The 22,455-nt window shown below is 44.2% G+C and overlaps 1 protein-coding gene across 4 annotated transcripts in view; it reads right to left on the bottom strand.

The window, feature by feature from the left end:
* The window catches only part of DENND1B (DENN domain containing 1B), a 383,468-nt gene extending 361,225 nt beyond the window's left edge, over positions 1 to 22,243 (bottom strand). For all 4 annotated transcript variants that reach the window (XM_082265591.1, XM_082265593.1, XM_082265592.1 and 1 more), the window contains exon 1: positions 21,931 to 22,243. In XM_082265591.1, the coding sequence (XP_082121717.1) occupies positions 21,931 to 21,947 (17 nt within the window). In that variant the 5' untranslated portion in view covers positions 21,948 to 22,243. The remainder of the gene's footprint in view (positions 1 to 21,930) is intronic.
* Between the last annotated feature and the right edge of the window lie 212 nt (positions 22,244 to 22,455).

The raw sequence follows: 22,455 nt of genomic DNA, 5'->3' as shown, positions 1-22,455 counted from the left end.
CACAGTACACCAACTTGAGGCTTATGCCCTTGAGAGACAGATCTGCCTCCAACAAAAAACATTTTCCCATCCCATGAGCGAATCCCCAGAAAACGGTAAATTACAGAGTCATAGTTTTGACGAAGTCCCCACACCAGGTTTTGAGCAACATGGTTCTTCTGGCAGCCACCACCTTTCAAAAATAACTTTCAATTGGAAACCCCCAAAAAAATCTCTGTTCCTCATCAGAATCCGAGTCAGAATAAAAAGGCTATGGGTCACCAGCAACTGACCCCACCTCACTTCCCTGGGAATTTGCCAGTTGGGTGCTATCTCCTCTTTCCCTGACTAAAGAAATCTAGTGCAAACAGTGGCAGATTCAAGGCAACATGTCACCTCCAAAGGAAGAAACACAAAGAATCATGTGCCTCAAGGACTGTTTTTTTTTCTGATTGGGAAAGGTTTTCTGTCCCGATGTGAGGAGCTCCATCTTTCAAATGCTGTCCTGGAAGACAATTGGGGGAAAACCCATTTTACGAAGAGTAGGGAAGGGTTAAAACTTCCGTCCAAGTCTCCCTTTCCTGCGGATAACTGTTCCCCAAATTCTTGTTTGAGTGCCACAGAGACAGAAAGAGCCAAGAGGGAAAATTTCCTCAAAAGGGTCACAGAGAGAAAAAGAAACCTGACAAAAATTGTAACTTACCCACGCTATAAATTGCAGAAAAATATTTTGGCTGAAATTAGGCTTTAACAAGTTGCTGTAAGCTTTTATTCTGTTTCAAGTGAAAAACAATTTCTATTTACCTTTGAATTATTAATAAAATTTGCAGGTTTATAAAAAGACTTTAAAGTGCAGCCATTTCAGCTTCCTTGAGAAGGGACAGACTCCCCACAGTGTTAACTGACTAGTTATGTCATCTGTCCGGCTTTCATTCCTCTTCTTGTTCCATTCTTGTTTTTGTGTTCCATTTTCAGAGTTACTTCCTGCAGCATGCCATTTTTTAACACTTGTCAATTTTGTTACTGTAGAGAATTAACAACTATATAATAAATTAATACTACAAAGTAACCATATACTTACAGGACTGCCCTGTGAATGCATTTCTTATACAGCTTTTAAACTTATTAGCCAATTGCTAAAAGCTGTCCATACAAAGCTTAATTTCAGCTGATCTTATAAAGTTCCCGATAGTAGAGATTCTTCCATTTTTAGCATGGAATGGGGAATTAAAGTGGAGCTCCACCCAAAAGGGGAAGTTGTGCTTTAAGGTTTCCTCCCCAGCTCCTGTTTGTGAAAAGGAGATTTTAGGGAGGATTTTGAGAGGTACCCGCTCCCACTTCTGCTTTGACCACCTTAGGTGATCAAAAGCAAGAGTTCTCTTTCTCCCTCCCTCCCAAAGTCTTCTGGGACACAGGACAGGTCCCAGAAGACTTCAAGACCAGTCACAGGGCACAGCGCCACTTGCGCATGCGCACTGGGTACCCGGCTGTGAAGCCGCAAGCTGTCACAGCCGATTGTCCATAGTAAAGATGCTGGCCCCGACGAGGGAGGACACAGGGAGAAAACGGCTGAGGTGAGAACACAGCTGATCGTGGGACAGGTGAGTGGCTGTTTAATTACAGTCAGCAGCTACACGTTTTTAACAGAATAAGCTGTACTACAGAAGTTAGAAGGCTGACATTTACCACTGACAGGTGTGGTTACAATGATCAGCTTTTATATATTTATGTAAAACTGTTGCTGTAACTGCTTATAAAGTATTTACTAGAGATTGGCTTCAATTGGTTAGTATGTCTAACACTACCATCCAGAGTGTAGGCCCCCTAAAGCAGGAGGTGCGTTGCTGGCAGGATAACCAAGTAAAAACAGGGGAGGGCCTACAAAAAGAAAAAAATAATGCTGCAATATAATATGTTTTTGGCTTTGGGTATGATACCACTGTAACCTTTTATTACCGAAATGTAATTATAACAAAAAGAGACAAAAACATCCCAGGTCCCAGTTTGGAGCACGCACACGCACACACATACACACACATCTCCTTAGCACTAAGCCAGCTAGCTAAAGGAGACATCCACAAACAGGCAGGAGGAGACAGCAGCTTTGGAACAATCCAGAAGAAAGGGTTATTGTAAAGTACAAGGATAAGTAATAATAGATGAGCCCGGATCTACTCTAAAGTTTAAATAAAAAAAAAAAAAAAAAAAAAAGTATAAAACACTTTAAAAGGGTTAGTGCAACTTTATCAAAAACTGCCTAAGCAGGTAATAGGAACCTGTAATAAAAACTGAATAATTATTGACCTTGTTGGAAGAATAGGCCATGTCTTACATGTGTCCCGAGACTCCATCATCCTATTCTACCTTGTTGCTGTGACATTGCTAAGGCAATCCCAGCCAAATTAATTTCCCCTCCCATGTGCAATGTTGCAATGGAGGAGATAATGGACCACACATGTGCAGGTATTTGAAAGCTTGCACCTGTGATAGTGGAGGACGAGCAGTAATATCTGGGAGTGTCAACCATCTGGGTGTTGGCCAACAAAAATGTTAAAGCCTGCACACCAGATTCTGTTCGGCCGAAAAGTCGCAGTCGGTTGTCGGAAGCATCATACTAACAAGCCGACAATCGGCCAATAGGACGAATATTTACGGCCGACAATCGCTACGTGTGTACGGGCCTTTACACTTTAATGCTAGCCACAGATAGACAGAACAATGCCTAGGGTGATATGCAGTGAGCAGATATGCAAAAGAGAACCAGCCAGGCTAGAAAGACAGGATCTACCACAGAAAAAAACTGGTTAAAAACTCATGCTGTGGGGTCATCACCCTAAATCACTTTATTTTTACTTAAAAGAAATGTATGGGAGTTTTTTGTTGTTGAATCATACTTCCCTAGGTGGATGCAGCATCGGTCCAATGCTGCATTTGTCCTCTGCCGGCTCTAACAATGAGAACGGAGCGATCAAACAGTACCAATCGCTCGGTTGTCACAGCTCTGTGAGTAGAGACCGCTTTCTACTTTGCCCCCTTGCTCACTGGAGCTCTGGGCTGTGGAGGGGGGAGGAGGGCCAGCTCAGGCTCTCAGCAGATCGCTGAAAGGCTGAACTGGGGGCTAGTCCAGGCACGTGAACAGATCCTGAACATATGGTTTGCAATTCTTCCCGAGCCTGGACCGGCTCTGTGATGTCAGCCTATTTGAGCCCGCTGTCTGCTGGAAATGGGTCACAGGAGTGCATTGATCTGCACTCCTGTGATCCACAGGGGAAGTATAGTCAAACAAGGTTTTGCAGACATTCTTCCCACTCATCTCAATACAACCAGTAGTAATGCCTGCATGGTGGCATAATAGCTAGGTGGAGGGGGGGGGGGGGGGTATTAACATCATATTAAAATGAATTTGTAGTTTATGGTAACTGATTAGTAACTGAAACGGAACCAGCATGTATGTATCATAATCCTGACAGATAACTTTTAAAGCACTACCTATTTAGCAAACGTATGCACTGTAGAACATGTTACAACTCAGACAACACTCATAACTCTTCCAACTAAATATACTATCCATGTGTCTCATATACAAAGCTCGTGTGTTATAATTGTACATTTTATGCTTCATGCAAGACAATACAGCGTTCATTAGAAGAGTAATTTTACCTTTTCTGAGCAATGTGTTTATAAACTGTACTTGACATACATTTTCATAAAGCGGATGGTTTGATAATATCTTTATTGCTTAAACATAAATTTACAAGATCTGGACATCATTTTGGGGTTGCAATCCACACATCTTGTTTTGATTTAGATTTGAAATTAGCTTTACATAGCATAACAGTTCATAAAATGTGAGAATATTCACAGTATATCAAAAACCAAGACTAAGTTAGTCATCCAAAACACAAACATGTAGGGATTTAAAAATACAATAAAATCTGAAATATTTAAAGTGATTATAATCCTTTGTTTTTTTTAAAAACCAAAATAACAAACATGTCATACTTAGTCCCGGTTCACACTACCGCGACTTGTCAGGTGACTGGTCAGCCCGACAAGTCGCGGTCCATTCTGTGCTACGGGAACCATTCTAATAGGAGCGACTCAAGTCGGTCCGACTTAGAAAATAGTTCCTGTACTACTTTGGGGTGACATCAGAGCGACTTGCATTGACTTTCATTATGTGAAGTCCGTGCAAGTCGCGCCGAAGTCGCGGTGCACGCGACTTCACAGGTCGCCCCCGAAGTCGGATCGCCATAGTGTGAACCGACACTTACCCTCTCTGTGCAATGGTTTTGCACAAAGTAGCCCCATTCCTCCTTTTCTGGGGTCCCCCGCCGGTGCTCCAGGCCCCTCCTCTTCGGCGAGTGCCCCCAGGCAAAATCACCAAAATTCACCCAATGGAAAATCCCATGGTAAGGGACACTAAAAAGAAATCTAGATACACCTGGTTCCACTGGACTCTATTTACGTGTTCTCGGGACTATGATTCCTTTATAGGTGGGAGAAGGATGATGTCATCATCTCCTCTCTATCTTGTCTTATGATGACATAACCCCCCCCCAACTTGTATGTTTTAAAACACTGGGTGATCTATTACATATGTAACTGACTTCTCTGTGTCAATCCATGATCCCAGGGTATGTTTATGACACCCACTCTTGTTGCCTGGTGTTTTTGTAGCTGGCTATTATGTCCCACGTCCAAGCCTTGCTTTGTTGTAACCATCTGTTAAATGCTTCAATATATACATACACACACACATACAGTATCTCACAAAAGTCAGTACACCTCTCACATTTTTGTAAATATTTTATTATACCTTTAGACAACACTAAAGAATGAAACTTAGCAACAAGTAGTGAGTGTACAGCTTGTATAACAGTGTAAATTTGCTGTCCCCTCAAAATAACTCACACAGCCATTAATGTCTAAACCGCTGGCAACAAAAGTGAGTACACCCCTAAATGAAAATGTCCAAAATGGACCCAAAGTATCAATATTTTGTGTGGCCATCATTTTTTTCCAACACTGCATTAACCCTCTTGGGCATGGAGTTCACCTTCACAGGCTGCCAATGGAGTCCTCTTCCACTCCTCCATGACGGCATTACGGTGGATGTTAGAGACCTTGCGCTCCTCCTCCTTCCGTTTGAGGATGCCCCACAGATGCTCAATAGGGTTTAGGTCTGGAGACATGCTTGGTCAGTCCATCACCTTTACCCTCAGCTTCTTTAGCAAGGCAGTGGTTGTCTTGGATTTGTGTTTGGGGTCATTATCATATTGTAATACTGCCCTGTGGCCCAGTCTCCGAACGGAGGGGATCATTCTCTGCTTCAGTATGTCACAGTACATGTTGGCATTAATGGTTCCCTCAATGAACTGTAGCTCCCCAGTGCCGGCAGCACTCATGCAGCCCCAGACCATGACACTCCCACCACCATGCTTGACTGTAGGCAAGACACCCTTGTCTTTGTAGTCCTCACCTGGTTGCTGCCACACATACTTGACACCATCTGAACCAAATAAGTTTATCTTGGTCTCATCAGACCACAGGGCATGGATCCAGTAATCCATGTCCTTAAGCCCCGTACACACGTACGGATCGTCGTCATACAAACGTTCGTCTTTTCTCCCCGGGATGTCGGTGTCTGTTGAAAAGTGCAAAGACAGCACAAGGACAGCACAAGAATTTTGTCCGCAGACTTCAGCTGACTGCAGAAGTGATGTCATGTAATGGTTAACTTTCCCTGTGTTTTTTATTTTCTGAGCATGCCCAGTCTTGCAAATCTGCGGTCTGTCGGCTGATTTCTGTACTGACAGGCGAACAATCGTCCGTTCTGGTGTCCGCAGACAAAAATTTTCATGTTTGCAAGAAAGACTCTTGTCCGCGGATTGTGCGCAGACAGCTGTCGGAGGCACCATACTAACACGCGTACAATCGGCAGATCTTTCGTCCGCCGACATTTGTATGACGACGATCCGTACGTGTGTACGGGCCTTTAGTCTGCTTGTCTTCAGCAAACTGTTTGCGGGCTTTCTTGTGCATCATCTTTAGAGGAGGCTTCCTTCTGGGACAACAGCCATGCAAACCAATCTGATGCAGTGTGCGGCTTATGGTCTGAGCACTGACAGGCTGACCCCCCACCCCTTCAACCTCTGCAGCAATGCTGGCAGCACTCATACGTCTATTTCCCAAAGACAACCTCTGGATTTGACGCTGAGCACGTGCACTCAACTTCTTTGGTCGACCATGGCGAGGCCTATTCTGAATGGAACCTGTCCTGCTAAGCGGTTGAATGGTCTTGGCCACCATGCTGCAGCTCAGTTTCAGGGTCTTGGCAATCTTCTTATAGCCTAGGCCATCTTTATGTAGAGCAACAATTATTTTTTTCAGATCCTCAGAGAATTCTTTGCCGTGAGGTGCCAAATTTAACACACCTGTTCCCCATTCACACCTGAGACCTTGTAACACTAATGAGTCACATGACACCAGGGAGGGAAAATTGGGCCCAATTTGGACATTTTCACTTAGGGGTGTACTTTTGTTGCCAGTGGTTTAGACAGTAATGTGTGTTGAGTTATTTTTAGGGGACAGCAATTGTACACTGTTATACAAGCTGTACATTCACTAGTTTACATTGTAGCAAAGTGTCATTTCTTCAGCCCCCGTTCACACTAAGGCGAACTGTGAGGCGACCTGGTCGCCTCACAGGTCACCATAGGTCGCCTCCCATAGGGAAGCTGCGGACCCGTTCTAATAGGAGCGACACAAGTCGCTCCGACTTAGAAAAAGGGTCCGGAGCTTCTTTGGGGCGACCAGGAGGCGACCGCCATAGACTTCAATGTTATGAAGTCCGTGGCGGCCGCTCCGAGGTCGCGGTGCGAAGTAGCGTCGCCTGCATGTGAACGGGGGCTCAGTGTTGTCACATGAAAAGATATAATAAAATATTTATAAAAATGTGAGGGGTGTACTCAGTTTTGTGAGATACTGTATATATGTAACTTTTTAAGTATCTCTCAAAAAAAAAAAAAAAAAAAAATGTAATAAAAGAACTGTAAAGCAAATAAAAGCATAATTAGCATGCATTTCAAAAAGTAATTATCATGCAGCAAAACAAGAGCTGTGAAGAAGGAGTGGAAAATTAATAGGGAGATGAAGAAACAATTTTCCAAAAGAAACATCTTTTTCAACTGCTACCCTAAAGATGCCATTTCCCTGCGTGTCACATCTATATACTAAAGTAGAACTCCAGGCAAAACAAGTTCTTGTTAGCATAGTAGGGGAGGGTTTGAACCTCTTTCAGGTTTTTACTGGCGTCTCTGTGATGATTAATGAAGACTTTTCTCCACATATCATGCTGATAAGCAAATATCAGATAGATCTGTGGTTTCTGTTTGGAAGTTTCAACAGTACAACACCTACTAGGTCTGGCATAAGCTGCTCTTTTGAAATCAAACAGAAAACCACAGATCTCTCTGGTAATTGCTTATCTGAGTTCATTTAAAGTGACACTACACAATTTTATTATTCTCCCAAAATAATCTATACACATCCACAAATAATGGCCCTGTAATCTTTTTTTCCATCAAATCAAATTTTTTTTATTAAGAATACATACTTGAAGAGTTTATTTTTTCTAAAACCAGAGTTTAGTGTCACTTTAACCTCTTGCCGACCACCCACCCTAGTATTACTGCGGCAGGGCGGCTCGGCTGCGCAAAAATCACATAGTACCACGTGATTTCGTGCACAAGGTTTCGGCAGGGCTCGCGCGTCACCTGAGCCGTGTTCCCGCTGTGTTTAGACACAGCGGGAGGCGGGCCACAGGAGGAGCGATCCTTCCTCCCGCGATCGGCAGATAAACTGACAGAAGCTGAAACTTCAATCTCTCTGTGCCTGTCACAGAACCATTCCCATACACAGTGAGTAAGCACATTTAGGCATACATTAACCCCTTAGATCACCCCGGTGTTAACACCTTCCCTGCCAGTGTTTAATGTCACTGATCCCCAAAAAGTTTCAAAAATGTCAGTTAGGGGCCCAATCTGTCCGCCACAATGTCGCAGTCCCGCTAAAAAAACGCTGATCGCCACCATTACTAACAAAAACAAAAAAATAAATAAAAATTCCAAAAATCTATCCCGTAGTTTGTAAAACCTATAACTTTTGCGCAAGCCAAATTATAATACGCTTTTCGGGAAATTTTTTTACCAGAAATATGTAGCAGAATACAAATTGGCCTAAACTGATAAAAAAAATTCGATGTTTTACATTTTTTATTGGGAATGTTTTATAGCAGAAAGTAAAATATATTGTGTTTTTTTCAGAATTGTCGCTCTTTTTTTGTTTATAGCGCAAATTCTAAAAATTGCAGAGGTGATCAAATACCACCAAAAGAAAGCTCTATTTGTGGGGAAAAAAGGGCATCAATTGCATTTGGGTAGAGCGTTGCACGACTGCTACTACTTAAAGTAACGCAGTGCCGAATCGCAAAAAATGGCCTGGTCATTAAGAGGGTAAAACCTTCTGGAGCTGAAGTGGATAAGCACAGCCACAATTCCTGAGCCCTTATGAAGGAGGAGTTTGTTTGAAACAAAACAGAAATTTTACTGCTGTGAACCAATATTATCATTAAAAACTTTGAGCTCTTAGGCTCCTTTCACACGGTTCGCTCCGTCGGCGGACTCCGTGCTGCTCAGCGAGAGATCGATACACTGATCCCCACTGAGCAGGCAGGTGACTGCTCCCTCTTCGCACTGTGTGCGGAGAGGGAGGTGTCAGAGCCCCGCTGCTCTCTATGGGGAATCGGATGAGAGCAGACCGCCTGTCTGCTCTCATCCGATCCAATCCCCTGGACGGATGGAAAATAGGGTTTCCATCCATCCGGATTTCACGGACAGGATCAGATGCAGATGTCAGCGGGTGTAAGCGGACTTGTCTCCGCTGACATCCGCTGCCCCATAGGGATGCAACGAGGATCCGATCAGATCCGCCTAAAAAACTAACATAATGATCGGATCGTTCGTGTGAAAGGACCCTTAGAGGTGTGGAGCTCACATTGGACTGTATATACATAAAACATAAGAGTGATAGATTGCTCCCAAAAAGATACAAAAAGTGCTCAATGCATAAATAGAACAGTCCAACTAAAAGAACATAGCAAGTTAAGGTGCCTAAAGTCCGATGGTTAGTGATGAAGATGGATGACTGCCAAAGCACCCACACCATGTGGAGAAGTTATGAACACACTTTTCACCCTGTGGGTAGATGCAAAATGAAATATGCTCACCAGAAGGATTCAGGCCACCAGGACCTATAGCGCTTTAAAAATGGATGGGTGCTCCGTCCACAATTGCACCCTATTTGTCTTCCCGATGGGACGTCGCTTGATAAACCAGAAGTTCAGAAAGCAAACAGACCACTTCTGGTTTATCCAGCAACGTCACATCCGGCTTCTATGGAACGCACGCCGGCCGCGGCCACGGTAACGCATGGTGAAGGGTGACAGAGTCAGCTGCGAAGACGGAGGGGGATGCGGTTTCCTAATCTTTGTGGCGGTTCTCAACAGTGCCAGGATGGGCACTTATAAATGCAAGCTCAACTATTTATTATCTATTGGTCTATTAATAAAACGGAGTTACACTATTATCTCTGTGTTCATTATGTATACATGAACTCTGATTGCGGGTAGACATATGCCGGTTTTCGGTAATTCGATATATCGCGGTATTGCATAGCCACGATATTGTTATTGTGGCATTTTTAAAATACCGAGTTTCTCTGCTCCTGGGTCTGACTTGTGAATTGAAACATTTCAGTGAGCTGGATGACTCATTCACTCACACAGCTAACGCCTATCAGCATTAGTCTCCCAGTAACTATAAACAAAAATGATTACATTGTATCTTTTCCTTCCCTCTGCCAGGGAGAAAGGAAGTTTAACCTCTTAAAGACTGGACCTTTTTCTGACACTTGTTGCTTGCAAGTTAAAATCAGTTTTTTTTTTGCTAGAAAAGTACTTAGAACCCCCAAACATTTTATATATTTTTTTAGCAGAGACCCTACAGAAAAAAATGGCGCAGCAGTCTTTCAAACGCAATTAATAGACTTTAATGAATAAAAAAAAAAAAACGGAACAGTAAAGTTATCCCAATTTTTTTTTTTTGTTACACAGAGAATCGTGAGAGAATCGTGATCTTTATTCCAAGCTAAAAAATCGTGATTCTCATTTTGGCCAGAATCGTGCAGCTCTAATATATATATATATATACATACATACATACATACACACACGCGCATAGCAGCCCACATTACATAGCCATCAAGCAGTGTCTGGCCTTCCTGGTGATGACTGGTACTGGCGCTCTGATCCGATGGCCTGGTGTTTAAAGGGGCAAATCCTTACGGTCCAGAAGTGGTTAAACCTGCAGGAGGACCGGTGTTTTTATCTATTAATGACTTTACTATTGCTTTAGGCCTGGTTCACATGTATGCAGGTTGGTGGTTCACATGTATGCGGGTTGGCGGTTCACATGTATGCAGAAAGCTTGCCAGAGCAGGAACTGCAGGTTAGTCGCATGGTGCAAAAGCAGGATGGATTTCAAGGCCACTGAATTTTAAAAAAAATGCTGCATGCACCTTTTTTCTGCGGAAAATGAGGGCATAGCAGCCCGTTCAAATCAATGGGCTGCTATGCCTGTGCAAATGTGGGCCGCCAACCCGCATACATGTGAACCACCAACCCAAATACATGTGAACCAGGCCTAAAGCAATAGTAAAGTAATTTATAAACAACACCTCCTTCAGGTTTAACCACTTCTTGACCACAAGGATTTGCCCTCTTAATGACCAAGCCATCGGATCGGAGCCGAGCGCCAGGACCAGTTATCACCAGTTAGGCCAGACACTGCTTGATGACCTATTTTAGGCCTGGTTCACAGAGTCTGTACTGACTGACTATAAAATAATGTGCATAAGTGAACCAAAGCCCCTAAATTCAGCAATGAAATTGAAGTGAGGTGGAAATTTAATAATTTTAATTTAATAATAGAATACCGTGATAATACCGTATACCGTGGCAAAACCTTAATCAATTAATCGCAGCATGAAAATCTGATACCGTCACAAGCCTAATTGCGGGAAGACAAATAGGGTGCAATTGTGGACGGAGCACCCATCCATTTTTAAAGCGCTATAGGTCCTGGTGGCCTGAATCCTTCTGATGAGCATATATCATTTTCCATCTGCCCACAGGGTGAAAAGTGTTTCATAACTTCTCCACATTGTGTGGGTGCTTTGGCAGTCATCCATCTTCATCACTAACCATCGGACTTTAGGCACCTTACCTTGCTATGTTCTTATAGTTGGACTGTTCTAGTTATGCACCAAGCACTTTTTGTATCTTTTTGAGAGCTATCTATCACGCATATGTCTTGTTTAATTTATTTGATACACTTATTTATGGACATAAATTGTTGTATGTGTTAATATACATATTTACAACTCCTATTTATCTATCATTATAGGCGGTTAGTGATTTTCAGCACATATCTCGTTTTTAAATATCGCCTCCTTCTACCACATATTGTTCACCCATTTATGCATGTGATCATTCACATTTAAAGGCAGTTTATATTGGGTTTTGCATTTTACTGCATTTTGTTGGGTTTTGGCACCTTCACAATATTTCATAATTCATGTATATATACACAAATTTTCAATTCTGCGCCCCCCCCCCCCCCCCATTTTTAAAGTGACTGTAAAGTCTCATTTATTTATTTTAACAGACATATTATACTTACCTGCTCTGTGCAGTTGGTTTTGTACAGAGTGGCCCGGATCCTCCTCTTCTCCAGCCCCTCTAACTGGCTCCTCCCTCCTGTTGAGTGCCCCCACAGCAGGCAGCTTGCCATGGAGGCACCCGAGCCGAGTTACAGCTCCCTGTGTCCATTAACCACCTCAATACTGGGCACTTAAACCCCCTTCCTTCCCAGACCAATTTTCAGCTTTTAGCGCTGTTGCATTTTGAATGACAATTGCGCGGTCATGCAACACTGTACCTAAACCAAATGTATGTCATTTTTTCCCCACAAATAGAGCTTTCTTTTGGTGGTATTTGATCACCGCCAGGTTTTTTCTTTTTTGGTGCACAAATAAAAAAAGACCGAAAAGTTTGAAAAAAAAAAAAAGTTTTTTTTGTTTAGGTTATAACATTTTGTAAATAGATACGTTTTTTCCTGCACTGATGAGCACTGATGACGCCGCACTGACAGGCACTGATGAGGAGACACTGATGGGGTGGCACTGATGGGGTGGCACTGATGGGCACTGATAGGTAGCACTGATATGCAGCACTGATGGGCACTGATATGTGGCACTGATAGATAGCACTGATATGCAGCATTGATATGCAGCATTGGTGGGCACTGATAGGCAGCGCTGATGGGCACTGATAGGCAGCACTGATGGGGACTGATAGGTGGCACTGATGGGCACTGATAGGTGGCACTGATGGGCAACACTGATCGGCACTGATGGGGGGCACTGATGGGCACTGATAGGCAGCACTGGTGGGCGGCACTGATAGATGGCATTGGTGGGCAGCACTGATAGGGGGCACCACTGGCAGGCTCTCTGAGCCCTGTTTGCCATCCCTGGTGGCCATGGTGGGCATCCCTGGTGGTCATGGGTCGGCATCCCTGGTGGCTCTAGTGGCACCCCCTCCCCCCAGGGCTGCACTGGTAATAAATCATCTGATTACCAGCACAGACCCCCCCCTGTGATCAGTGAGTAATTAGAAATACTCACTGATCACCCCGGCTGCAGAATCGATCCTCTCCTCTTCTCCTCATTGACAGGATCTGTCAGGAGAAGAGATCAAAGCCGTTACAAAGGCTGTATTGACATTACATTGATCACATTGGACACAGCCGTCATGTGATCAGGAGGGCCAATCACAGGGCCCTCCTGCCGAGTCTTGTTGCTCTGTGTCCTAGGGACACAGGCACATCGAGATCGCGCCGCTGCGCGTACCCGCGGCGGCGCAATCTCTCTCCTTCTGAAGGACGTTCCGGAACGTCCGATCAGAAGGACGAGACTCCCACCCGGCCGTATATGTACAATGGCCCGGGTGGGAGGTGGTTAAGACACAGAGCCGTGACCCGGCCCCGTCCCCTTCTTTCCTGATTGGCTGACTGACTTTGATTGACAGCAGAGGGAGCCAATCGCGCCACGCTGCTGTCTCAGTCAATGAGGAGGGGAGTCCAGGGCAGCTGAGACACTCCTGCAACATCGCTGGATAGAGATGGACTCAGGTAAGTATTAGGGGGGCTGCTGTACACAGGTTTTTTTTTTTTTTAAAAAAGATAAATGAAACATTCTGCCTTTACAACTCCTTTAAAGTATTATCCCACTGAAATAGAGCTAGTGTGCTCACACATAATTCAATTGCCCCATAAAAACTGAAGAATGTATCCAGCACTTAATTTTTATCTTTTGTTTATCCATGTGACATGACAGAAATTTAAGGAAAATCCCCATAATTAGCACAGAAAGAGCAATAAAAACATTCCCAGAAACGCTAGGAAAAAAAAGCAAATGAAACTGACAAATCCTATTTGCTTATGGTTTATGGTAGTCCGCTATCTGGCACATCCACCATGCCAGATCCATGTTCTAGGCTCTGTAAGTTCTCAAACATATTAATGTTTGTGAAATCAATCTTTAACCTTGCTTCTGACTTTAGACTATCATGGCCACAAAAGTATGCCAAGGCTGTAAGTTTGAAAACTTCTCTATTATTCCCCAACCGATTTCTTAAAATATCCTTACCAATGTTCTCTCTATACTCTTGACAAATGATGCAGTAAGTAATAATAAAAATTCCAAGCAATGCAGGTCTCTATACAATATTTCGGCCTGTAAACGTAACAGGCTGCTGGCAAATAGCTGCACAAATGCTATAAATAAAAATGAAGAGCACTGAATGTTTTATTGTTTCCAGTTTGTAATGCAATATGGGATCCTGGTACACTGAAACCATTAGGACTGAGCATAAAACAGCAAAACTACCGACAAACAGCTGCACAGTTGAAATACATATGAGCATTGTTTTGCCGGCCAAAGTATTTGTACTTTTCTTTCAGCCAATCTTGTCATTTACACACACTGACAAATCTATCCACTGCCTCTTGTCACATAACCACAGGCATTACCAGAACACACCAATCATGCTTTAGCGTGTAACAGAGCCATTTATTTATGGCATCCCAACGCAAAATACTGTAAGGCAGTGGTCTCCAAACTGCAGCCCTTTGCTTGCATTTATCCAGCCCTAAGGACACTATTTCATCCACTAACATCCACAATGGGGAATCATTCTTGTTGTTGACACCAACAATGGGGTACTAATCCTCAAACTGATACCATGAAAAGGACACAACTCCTTCCACTGACAGCAACGATGGGGCACTAGTCCTCCCACTGACACCAAAGTTATGGTATGGTTTACTCCCACTGGACACCTGGACATTTTCTACTCCAACTGGTCACTGTCCGGCCCCCCTAAAGTCTGAAGAACAGAACTAGCCCTTCATTAAGAACATTTGGAGACCCCTGCTGTAGGGCAACACACCTCCGACACACACATTTTGCAGCACATCAAATCTCAGGGTAATGCACTTCTACAAGTTGTGGTGTGCAGCATCAGGAAAAAATGATGCAGGTCTTATTTTTGGTCCATTCTGATGCATTGGCAGCCAATTCAAGCAAATGGCATTAGCACATGGCAGAACATGTGTGCATTATGAACGTGCACTGCAACAAACTGCATAGATCTAAATGGGTCCCCACCAAATCAGCCTCCTATGTTACCTCTCCTGCTGCAACCTCTTCATTAGATGGTAAACAGCAAGACAAAAGACAACCTGTGAACACATAATACTAAAACAGGAAGCAGCAAACTGGTCTCAGTGCCTATCATAGTTGTGTGTCACAAAAATGGATGGCCAAAACAACAAATCCTTTTGCAAGTAAGTCAAACTATGTTTACAAATCACTTATTTAGCCATCTGTGACTTCACCATGAAGTCTCTTTTTTTGGGGGGGGGGGGGGCTGGATACCTAGTTTTTTTCAGATAATCACGCTCTCTTCCTTTGAAATCGCTTAGGCAAATCCACCGGGAGTCCACACCCCACCCAAACTTCTGTAACGTTACAGGCCCCAGGAAGTTGCGGCACCATCCACGCATGTGTGGTGGGAAGCTGGCTGTGAAGTCACAAGGAGTCACAGCCATCTTCCCAAACTATACATGCTGGCGCCGGGGACCTGAAGACCGGGCAAGAACAACACCGGTTGAGAACAGCACTGGATCCCTGTCTCCATTTTTTTTTTAAAACCGGTAGCTACGGCATTTGTAGCTTCTGACTCCATTTTTTTTTTAAACCTTACTGAGGAATATATTTAGGGTTCAAATAATGAAGCAAGCTTCATTAACAAAAAAAAAAAAAAAATCTGAAGACTAAATAAGAGCTGAAAAAAACATTTTGGCATATAACATTACCATAACTTAACTATACTATACTAGGATCAATCGTTTTCGGCATGATGGTTTGGCAGTTGGACCTTAGGGAGAGAAGGACACAGCGAATTGAACTCTGGCACCAAGATTTGTCAGGATTTCAGAGTTATTGTGGATATTAACACAATTTTAATTGTGATGCTGCAATCTTCTGTGATAAAAAGGTTAAAGTATAGGTCCAGTCAAATCCTAACACATGACATCAATTCTGAAGTAGAATTTTGTCGTGTGGGAAAATTTGTGTGCAGTCGAGCAGCGCGTCGCGACCTCGGAGCGGCCGCCACGGACTTCATAACATTGAAGTCTATGGCGGTCGCCTCCGGGTCGCCCCAAAGAAGCTCCGGACCCTTTTTCTAAGTCGGAGCGACTTGTGTCGCTCCTATTAGAACGGGTCCGCAGCTTCCCTATGGGAGGCGACCTGCGGCGACCTGTGAGGCGCCAAGGTCGCCTCACAGGTCGCCCTAGTGTGAACCGGCACTAACACCTTTGTTATCATCTGTTATTGTACAGCAGCTGCTTTGAGACTTTGGGTCTTTTAATTATTGTTCCATCACAGTTGCCATCGACATTATTTAGGGGTGTGCGCGGGGTGAGTTATTATATGAGACTAGTTTTTCTGTCATACATATTTTGACTCTTTGTGTTTGCATCAGTTAATATGGCTACCTAGATACTGGGTTTGATCTAAAATAGTTTTTTTTTTTTAATGCAAAACCCCACAGTCACTTTTACCCCCTCCCCCACCTTTCACCGCCGCCACACCTTGAAAAACAATTGCACGGTTATGCAACGCTGTAGCCAAATTCATTTTTTATCATTTTTGCTGCACAAAGAGTGCTTCCTTTTGATGGTATTTAATCACCACTGTTAATCGCGGATAAAAAAAGACAGAAAATAAAAAAAAGTTTTTTGCTTTGCTTCCGTCAGAAAATTTTGTAAACAAGTATTTTTTCCTCCACTGATGTGCGTTGATGAGGCTGCTTTGGTAGGCTGCACTGATGGGCACTGATGAGGCGGCACTAGTATGCAGCACTGATGGGCACTGATAGGCAGCAATAAAAGGCAGCACTGATGGACAGGCACTGACTTGCATCAATGATGGGCACAGAATGGCCTCACTGATGGGCACAGATTGGTGTCACTGATGGGCACAAATTGGTGACACTGATGGGCACAAATTGGTGACACTGATGGGCACAAATTGGTGACACTGCTATGGACTGTTGGGGCTGCACTGATAATCAGTGCCCTTATCTGTATAGGTTTATGGTTTACCCTGTGAGGAGATGCCAATGATCAGCTCTCCTCTACTCACACTCCGTCAGTGTGAGGCAAGGAGAGCCGATAAACCACACTTCCTTGTTTACATGTGATCAACTGTGATTGGACACAGCTTATCCCATGGGTAAGGTAAAGAGCCATGTCATCAGCTCTTTACTGAGATCGGGGTCGCGCCGTGTCCTAGGATCACAGCACGATCCCGCAGACGTTCGATCCTGGTAAGACTGGGCGACATCATAGGACATTGGCCCAGAACAAGAGTGGATTTTGCCCGCCGCCATTTGTGGCAGATAAAAAAGAATTAGGATTCTTCTTTCTTTTCAAAGTTTTCGGTTCTTCAGTTTAGCCCATTCATATACAACTTTAATTTTAAAAAAGTTGGGACAAAGTGTAAAATCGACATAAAACAGAATGCAATGATTTGGAAAAAAAAAATAAAACCATATTTTACTAATAAAAAAAAAAAGAAACATTTTAAATGTTTAAACTGAGAAAATGTAAAATTGTAAGAAAAAACAGGAAAACAAAAAGCTGGCAAAGTAAATGGTACCAACAAGGAAGAGTAGAACATTTTGCAACTAGATACTGTATTATTTGGCAACGGGTCAGTAACATGATTGGGTATAAAAAGAGCATCTTAGAGAGTCAGTGTATCTCAGAAGTAAAGATGGGCAGAGGTACACCAATCCATAGGACTGTAATATATGACCGCACCATCCAGGTAAACCATAGGACCGTTATATATGACAGCACCATCCAGGTAAACCATAGGACTATAATATATGACAGCACCATCCAGGTAAACTATAGGACTATAATATATGACAGCACCATCCAGGTAAACCATAGGACTATAATATATGACCGCACCATCCAGGTAAACTATAGGACTATAATATATGACAGCACCATCCAGGTAAACCATAGGACTATAATATATGACAGCACCATCCAGGTAAACCATAGGACCGTTATATATGACAGCACCATCCAGGTAAACCATAGGACCGTTATATATGACAGCACCATCCAGGTAAACCATAGGACTATAATATATGACGGCACCATCCAGGTAAACCATAGGACTATAATATATGACAGCACCATCCAGGTAAACCATAGGACCGTAATATATGACAGCACCATTCAGGTAAACCATAGGACTATAATATAGGACAGCACCATTCAGGTAAACCATAGGACTATAATATATGACAGCACCATCCAGGTAAACCATAGGACCGATATATATGACAGCACCATCCAGGTAAACCATAGGACCGATATATATGACAGCACCATCCAGGTAAACCATAGGACTATAATATATGACAGCACCATCCAGGTAAACCATAGGACTATAATATATGACAGCACCATCCAGGTAAACCATAGGACTATAATATATGACAGCACCATCCAGGTAAACCATAGGACTGTAATATATGACAGCACCATCCAGGTAAACCATAGGACCGTAATATATGGCAGCACCATCCAGGTAAACCATAGGACCGTAATATATGACAGCACCATCCAGGTAAACCATAGGACTATAATATATGACAGCACCATCCAGGTGAACCATAGGACCATAATATATGACAGCACCATCCAGGTAAACTATAGGACTATAATATATGACAGCACCATCCAGGTAAACCATAGGACCGTAATATATGGCAGCACCATCCAGGTGAACCATAGGACTATAATATATGGCAGCACCATCCAGGTAAACTATAGGACTATAATATATGACAGCACCATCCAGGTAAACCATAGGACTATAATATATGACAGCACCATCCAGGTGAACCATAGGACCATAATATATGACAGCACCATCCAGGTAAACTATAGGACTATAATATATGACAGCACCATCCAGGTGAACCATATGACCGTAATATATGACAGCACCATCCAGGTAGACCATAGGACCGTTATATATGACGGCACTGTCCAGGTAAACCATAGGACCGTTATATATGACAGCACCATCCAGGTAGACCATAGGACCGTTATATATGAAGGTACCGTCCAGGTAAACCATAGGACAACACAGGAGCACAACTGGGAGACAGTTGTCACCTTCTAACATATGGTGCTTGAACAAGGACCTGCATGGTGGGATTTAATGATAGCTGTAGAATTTGGGCTTGTGCACATTATATGTGTTGGGCTGGACTGTGCACCATTTCCCAATGCAGGCCAATCGCACAGACAAGGCAATGTTCACAGTCACACCACTTTGCTGAAAAACGTAGGCCATGCTGTACCTTTTTTTTTTATGCAGCATGTTGAAACGCACTACAACGTCTCACAACCCTCTGTTGTGAATAAAGATGAATGAAATGTAACTTTGTGACATTTTACTGCCTCATTTAGGCTTCACACTTGTCATGCGACTTTGGACACAAAGTTGCAGCCTGTGTATTTCAATAGCACCCACTCATGTCTATGCAACTTAAAGTCGCAGCGACTTTAAAAAGTTTCCTACACTACTTTGATGCAACTTTCATATGACTTGAGTGCCGTAGACTGCCATATAAATTCTGAAAAGTCGGATGAAAGTCACATCCTAATGTTTTCAATGTGACAATTGTGCAGGTGTCAAAGCCAAAGTCACATCAAAGTTGCAATAGAAATCACACGACTCTGGAGTCGCAAAAGTGTGAATGGAGCCTTAAAGTGGTTGTAAACCTCAGACATGAAATACGAACAAAACATGTCTCTCTATAGCAGGGGGTCTTCAAACTATGGCCCTCCAGTTGTTCAGGAACTACAATTACTATCATTCCTAGTCATATCTGGTCTGGGAATGTCAGAGTTTTACAATGCCTCATGGGATGTGTATTTCCGCAACAGCTGGAGGGCCGTAGTTTGAGGATCCCTGCTCTATAGTGTGCTCTTGTCTTAATCCAGAGGACTAAAGCCCCGTACACACGTACTGATCGTCGGCCGAACGATCGGCTGTCTTTTGTCCGGTGCTGTCCTGTCGGTTGAAAAGTGCTAAAGACTGCACACGAATTTTGTCGGCCAACAACAACCGACTGCAGAAGTGATGTCATGTGATGGTTAACTTTCCTTGTGTTTTTTCTTCTCTGAGCATGCCCAGTCTTGCTCATCTGCTGTATGTCGGCCGAATTCTGTACTGACTGAGGAACAATCGGCTGTTCTGGTGTTGGCCAACAAAAATTTAATGCCTGCACGACAGATTCTGTTCGGCCGAAAAGTCGCAGTCGGTTGTCGGAAGCATCATACTAACAAGCCGACAATCGACCGATCGGTCGTTCGCCGAATATTTACGGCCGACAATCGCTTTGTGTGTACGGGGCTTTAGTGTCAATTCTGTCTGCTGCCTCATTCTTCTGCTATCAGCATGAATCACTTCTAACAAGATTTCCTGACACACAAAAAAAAATAAAAATAAAATGGTGACAGGGGGGTGTGTCTGTTCCTGTGTGAAGGTAGGTGTGTCCCTTCCCTCCAATCAGCTCTCCTCACTGAGCTCTGCAGAATTTAAAGCAGAGCTCCAGCCCCCCGCACCAAAAATTGAAAGTCAGCAGCTACAAATATTGTAGCTGCTGACTTTTAAAATTAGGACACTTACCTGTCCAGGGATCCCATGATGTCAGCACCCCAGATTCTCAGGTGCTGCCTTCGCCATTCCTTGTAAAAGAAACAGACAGCGAAGCCTTGCGGCTTCACAGCCAGTTCCCTACTGCGCTTGCACAAAGTGTGCTGCGCTTTGTGAATGGCCGGCATCAGGAGGAGGAGGAGGGGGGCTAAACTTCTGTGGGGCAATGCTGAGTTAAAGCAGAGCTCCACCAAAAAAGGGGAGCTCTACTTGTTTGCTCCCCCCCCCCCCAAAAAAAAGTAGAAGAGAGTAGAAGTTAAAGCAGAGCTCCACCAAAAAAAAGACAGCTGCTCCGCCCCCCCCCCCCGAATGCTGCCAAATGTGGGAGGGGGGGCGGGGGGGGCTCTGCTTTAACATCTACTCTCCTACTTTTTTTTGGGGGGGGGGAGCAAACAAGTAGAGCTCCCCTTTATTGGGGGAGCTCTGCATTAACTTCCACTCTCCACCCCTTTTTATTATGACAGCTCAGACAAGCTTTAGCTTTAAAAATCAGCACTTTAAACAGCTGTGGAGAAGAGAAGACTGCAGATAAACAGGTACAACTTATATAGGAGGGTTTGTTTCATCTGTGTATATCACCCGAGGCCACTCACTTCACTGGGTATATGGAGGAGTTTACAACCACTTTGAACTTGCTTTGCTGTCTGATGTTTAATCTGCATTTGGATCTCTGTTCAGGCAGCAGCAGACAGGGAGGAGGTGTCGTATCGTCCCCTAATTACCAGACAACTGGGTGATTGGTGGGCAGTTGCAGCGCATCTCTATTCATGTATACCTCCTGTCACTGAGCACGACACGTGAATTCCTGCCGCAGACGTGAACCAAAGCATGTGTACATCCCCACCATTGCCTCAGCACCAACAGGGGGAGCGATTGTGGGGTGGCCCAACCATGGGGTTTTGCCGCCCCCAACTGCAAGTGTAAATGAGCCCAAGGGCTTGATTACACTTGCAATCAGGGGGTGGTAACAGCAGCTGGATGGGTGTGTACACAAGCTGCATCCCTTCTGTCACATTCTGCCAAACGTGGTCCATTCATGTGAGGTGGGCCCTGCCATAACCACCATCCAAACGCTAGGCTGCCAGTGGCGGCCTGCTATTCCCATTCACAAACCCAGTTTGGCTCATAAAATTAAATAGCAGGCATTTGGAAGATCTTCTGAACGCCACTCTTGTACTGCTCTCTGAAAAGAGATCCACTACAGATCGCTTTTCAATGACTGTCACAGATGTAAATGAGCCCCAATGAAGTTGAGAAAAGGTAACCAGTGCAATGTGTGAATGAAGTGCTGTGACTGGAGGCTGCAGAATAGCACAGCTGATGGAGGGAGGGAGCCCTTTATATAATGACAGGGACCTGTAAGAGTGTCAGTGATTGGTGGGTGACACAGCACTCTCCATTGATGACAGTCCATCCCCCTCCCCCATGGTAGGTAAGTAGTCATCTCACCTGGTCCTGGTGTCCATTGCTCATCTCAGTCCCGGCAGGGGGGAAGGCTCACATGTCTCTGACAATATGTCCCTGCTCTGTCCAGGTTCCTCTGTCACTTCCAGTGCAATGACCATCCTGGCACAGTGAGCGAGCATTACCAGGACCCAGCCTCCCCCAGGAGTCCCATTCCTAACTACCCACCCTCAGGTGTCCCCGGCCCGGCCTGTCTCTGTCTGTCTATGCTCAGAGCCGGTTCTCAGCTTCCCCCCGGACCGCCCCTCTCACACATTCCTCCTCACAGCTGTCCCCGTTCCCTGCACTGGACCGGAGTGACTTCGGGGACGGAAATGACGTCAGGGAGAGGGGAGGAGGTGGGCGTGGTGGCAGAGTACATGGGATGAGCGCACCTTGGCTGTGTGTGTGTGTGCTCTTGGGGGATGCTGTGTGCTGGCGGCTCAGTGTGCTGTGTGTAATGGGGGAGGTCGATGTGTGTGTTGTGTGTAATGGGGGAGGTCGGTGTGTGCTGTGTGTAATGGGGGAGGT

Source organism: Pelophylax lessonae (assembly GCF_965119305.1).
Source record: "Pelophylax lessonae genome assembly, chromosome: 8".
Lineage (NCBI taxonomy): Eukaryota > Metazoa > Chordata > Amphibia > Anura > Ranidae > Pelophylax > Pelophylax lessonae.
This window is presented reverse-complemented; position numbering and strand designations above follow the sequence as displayed.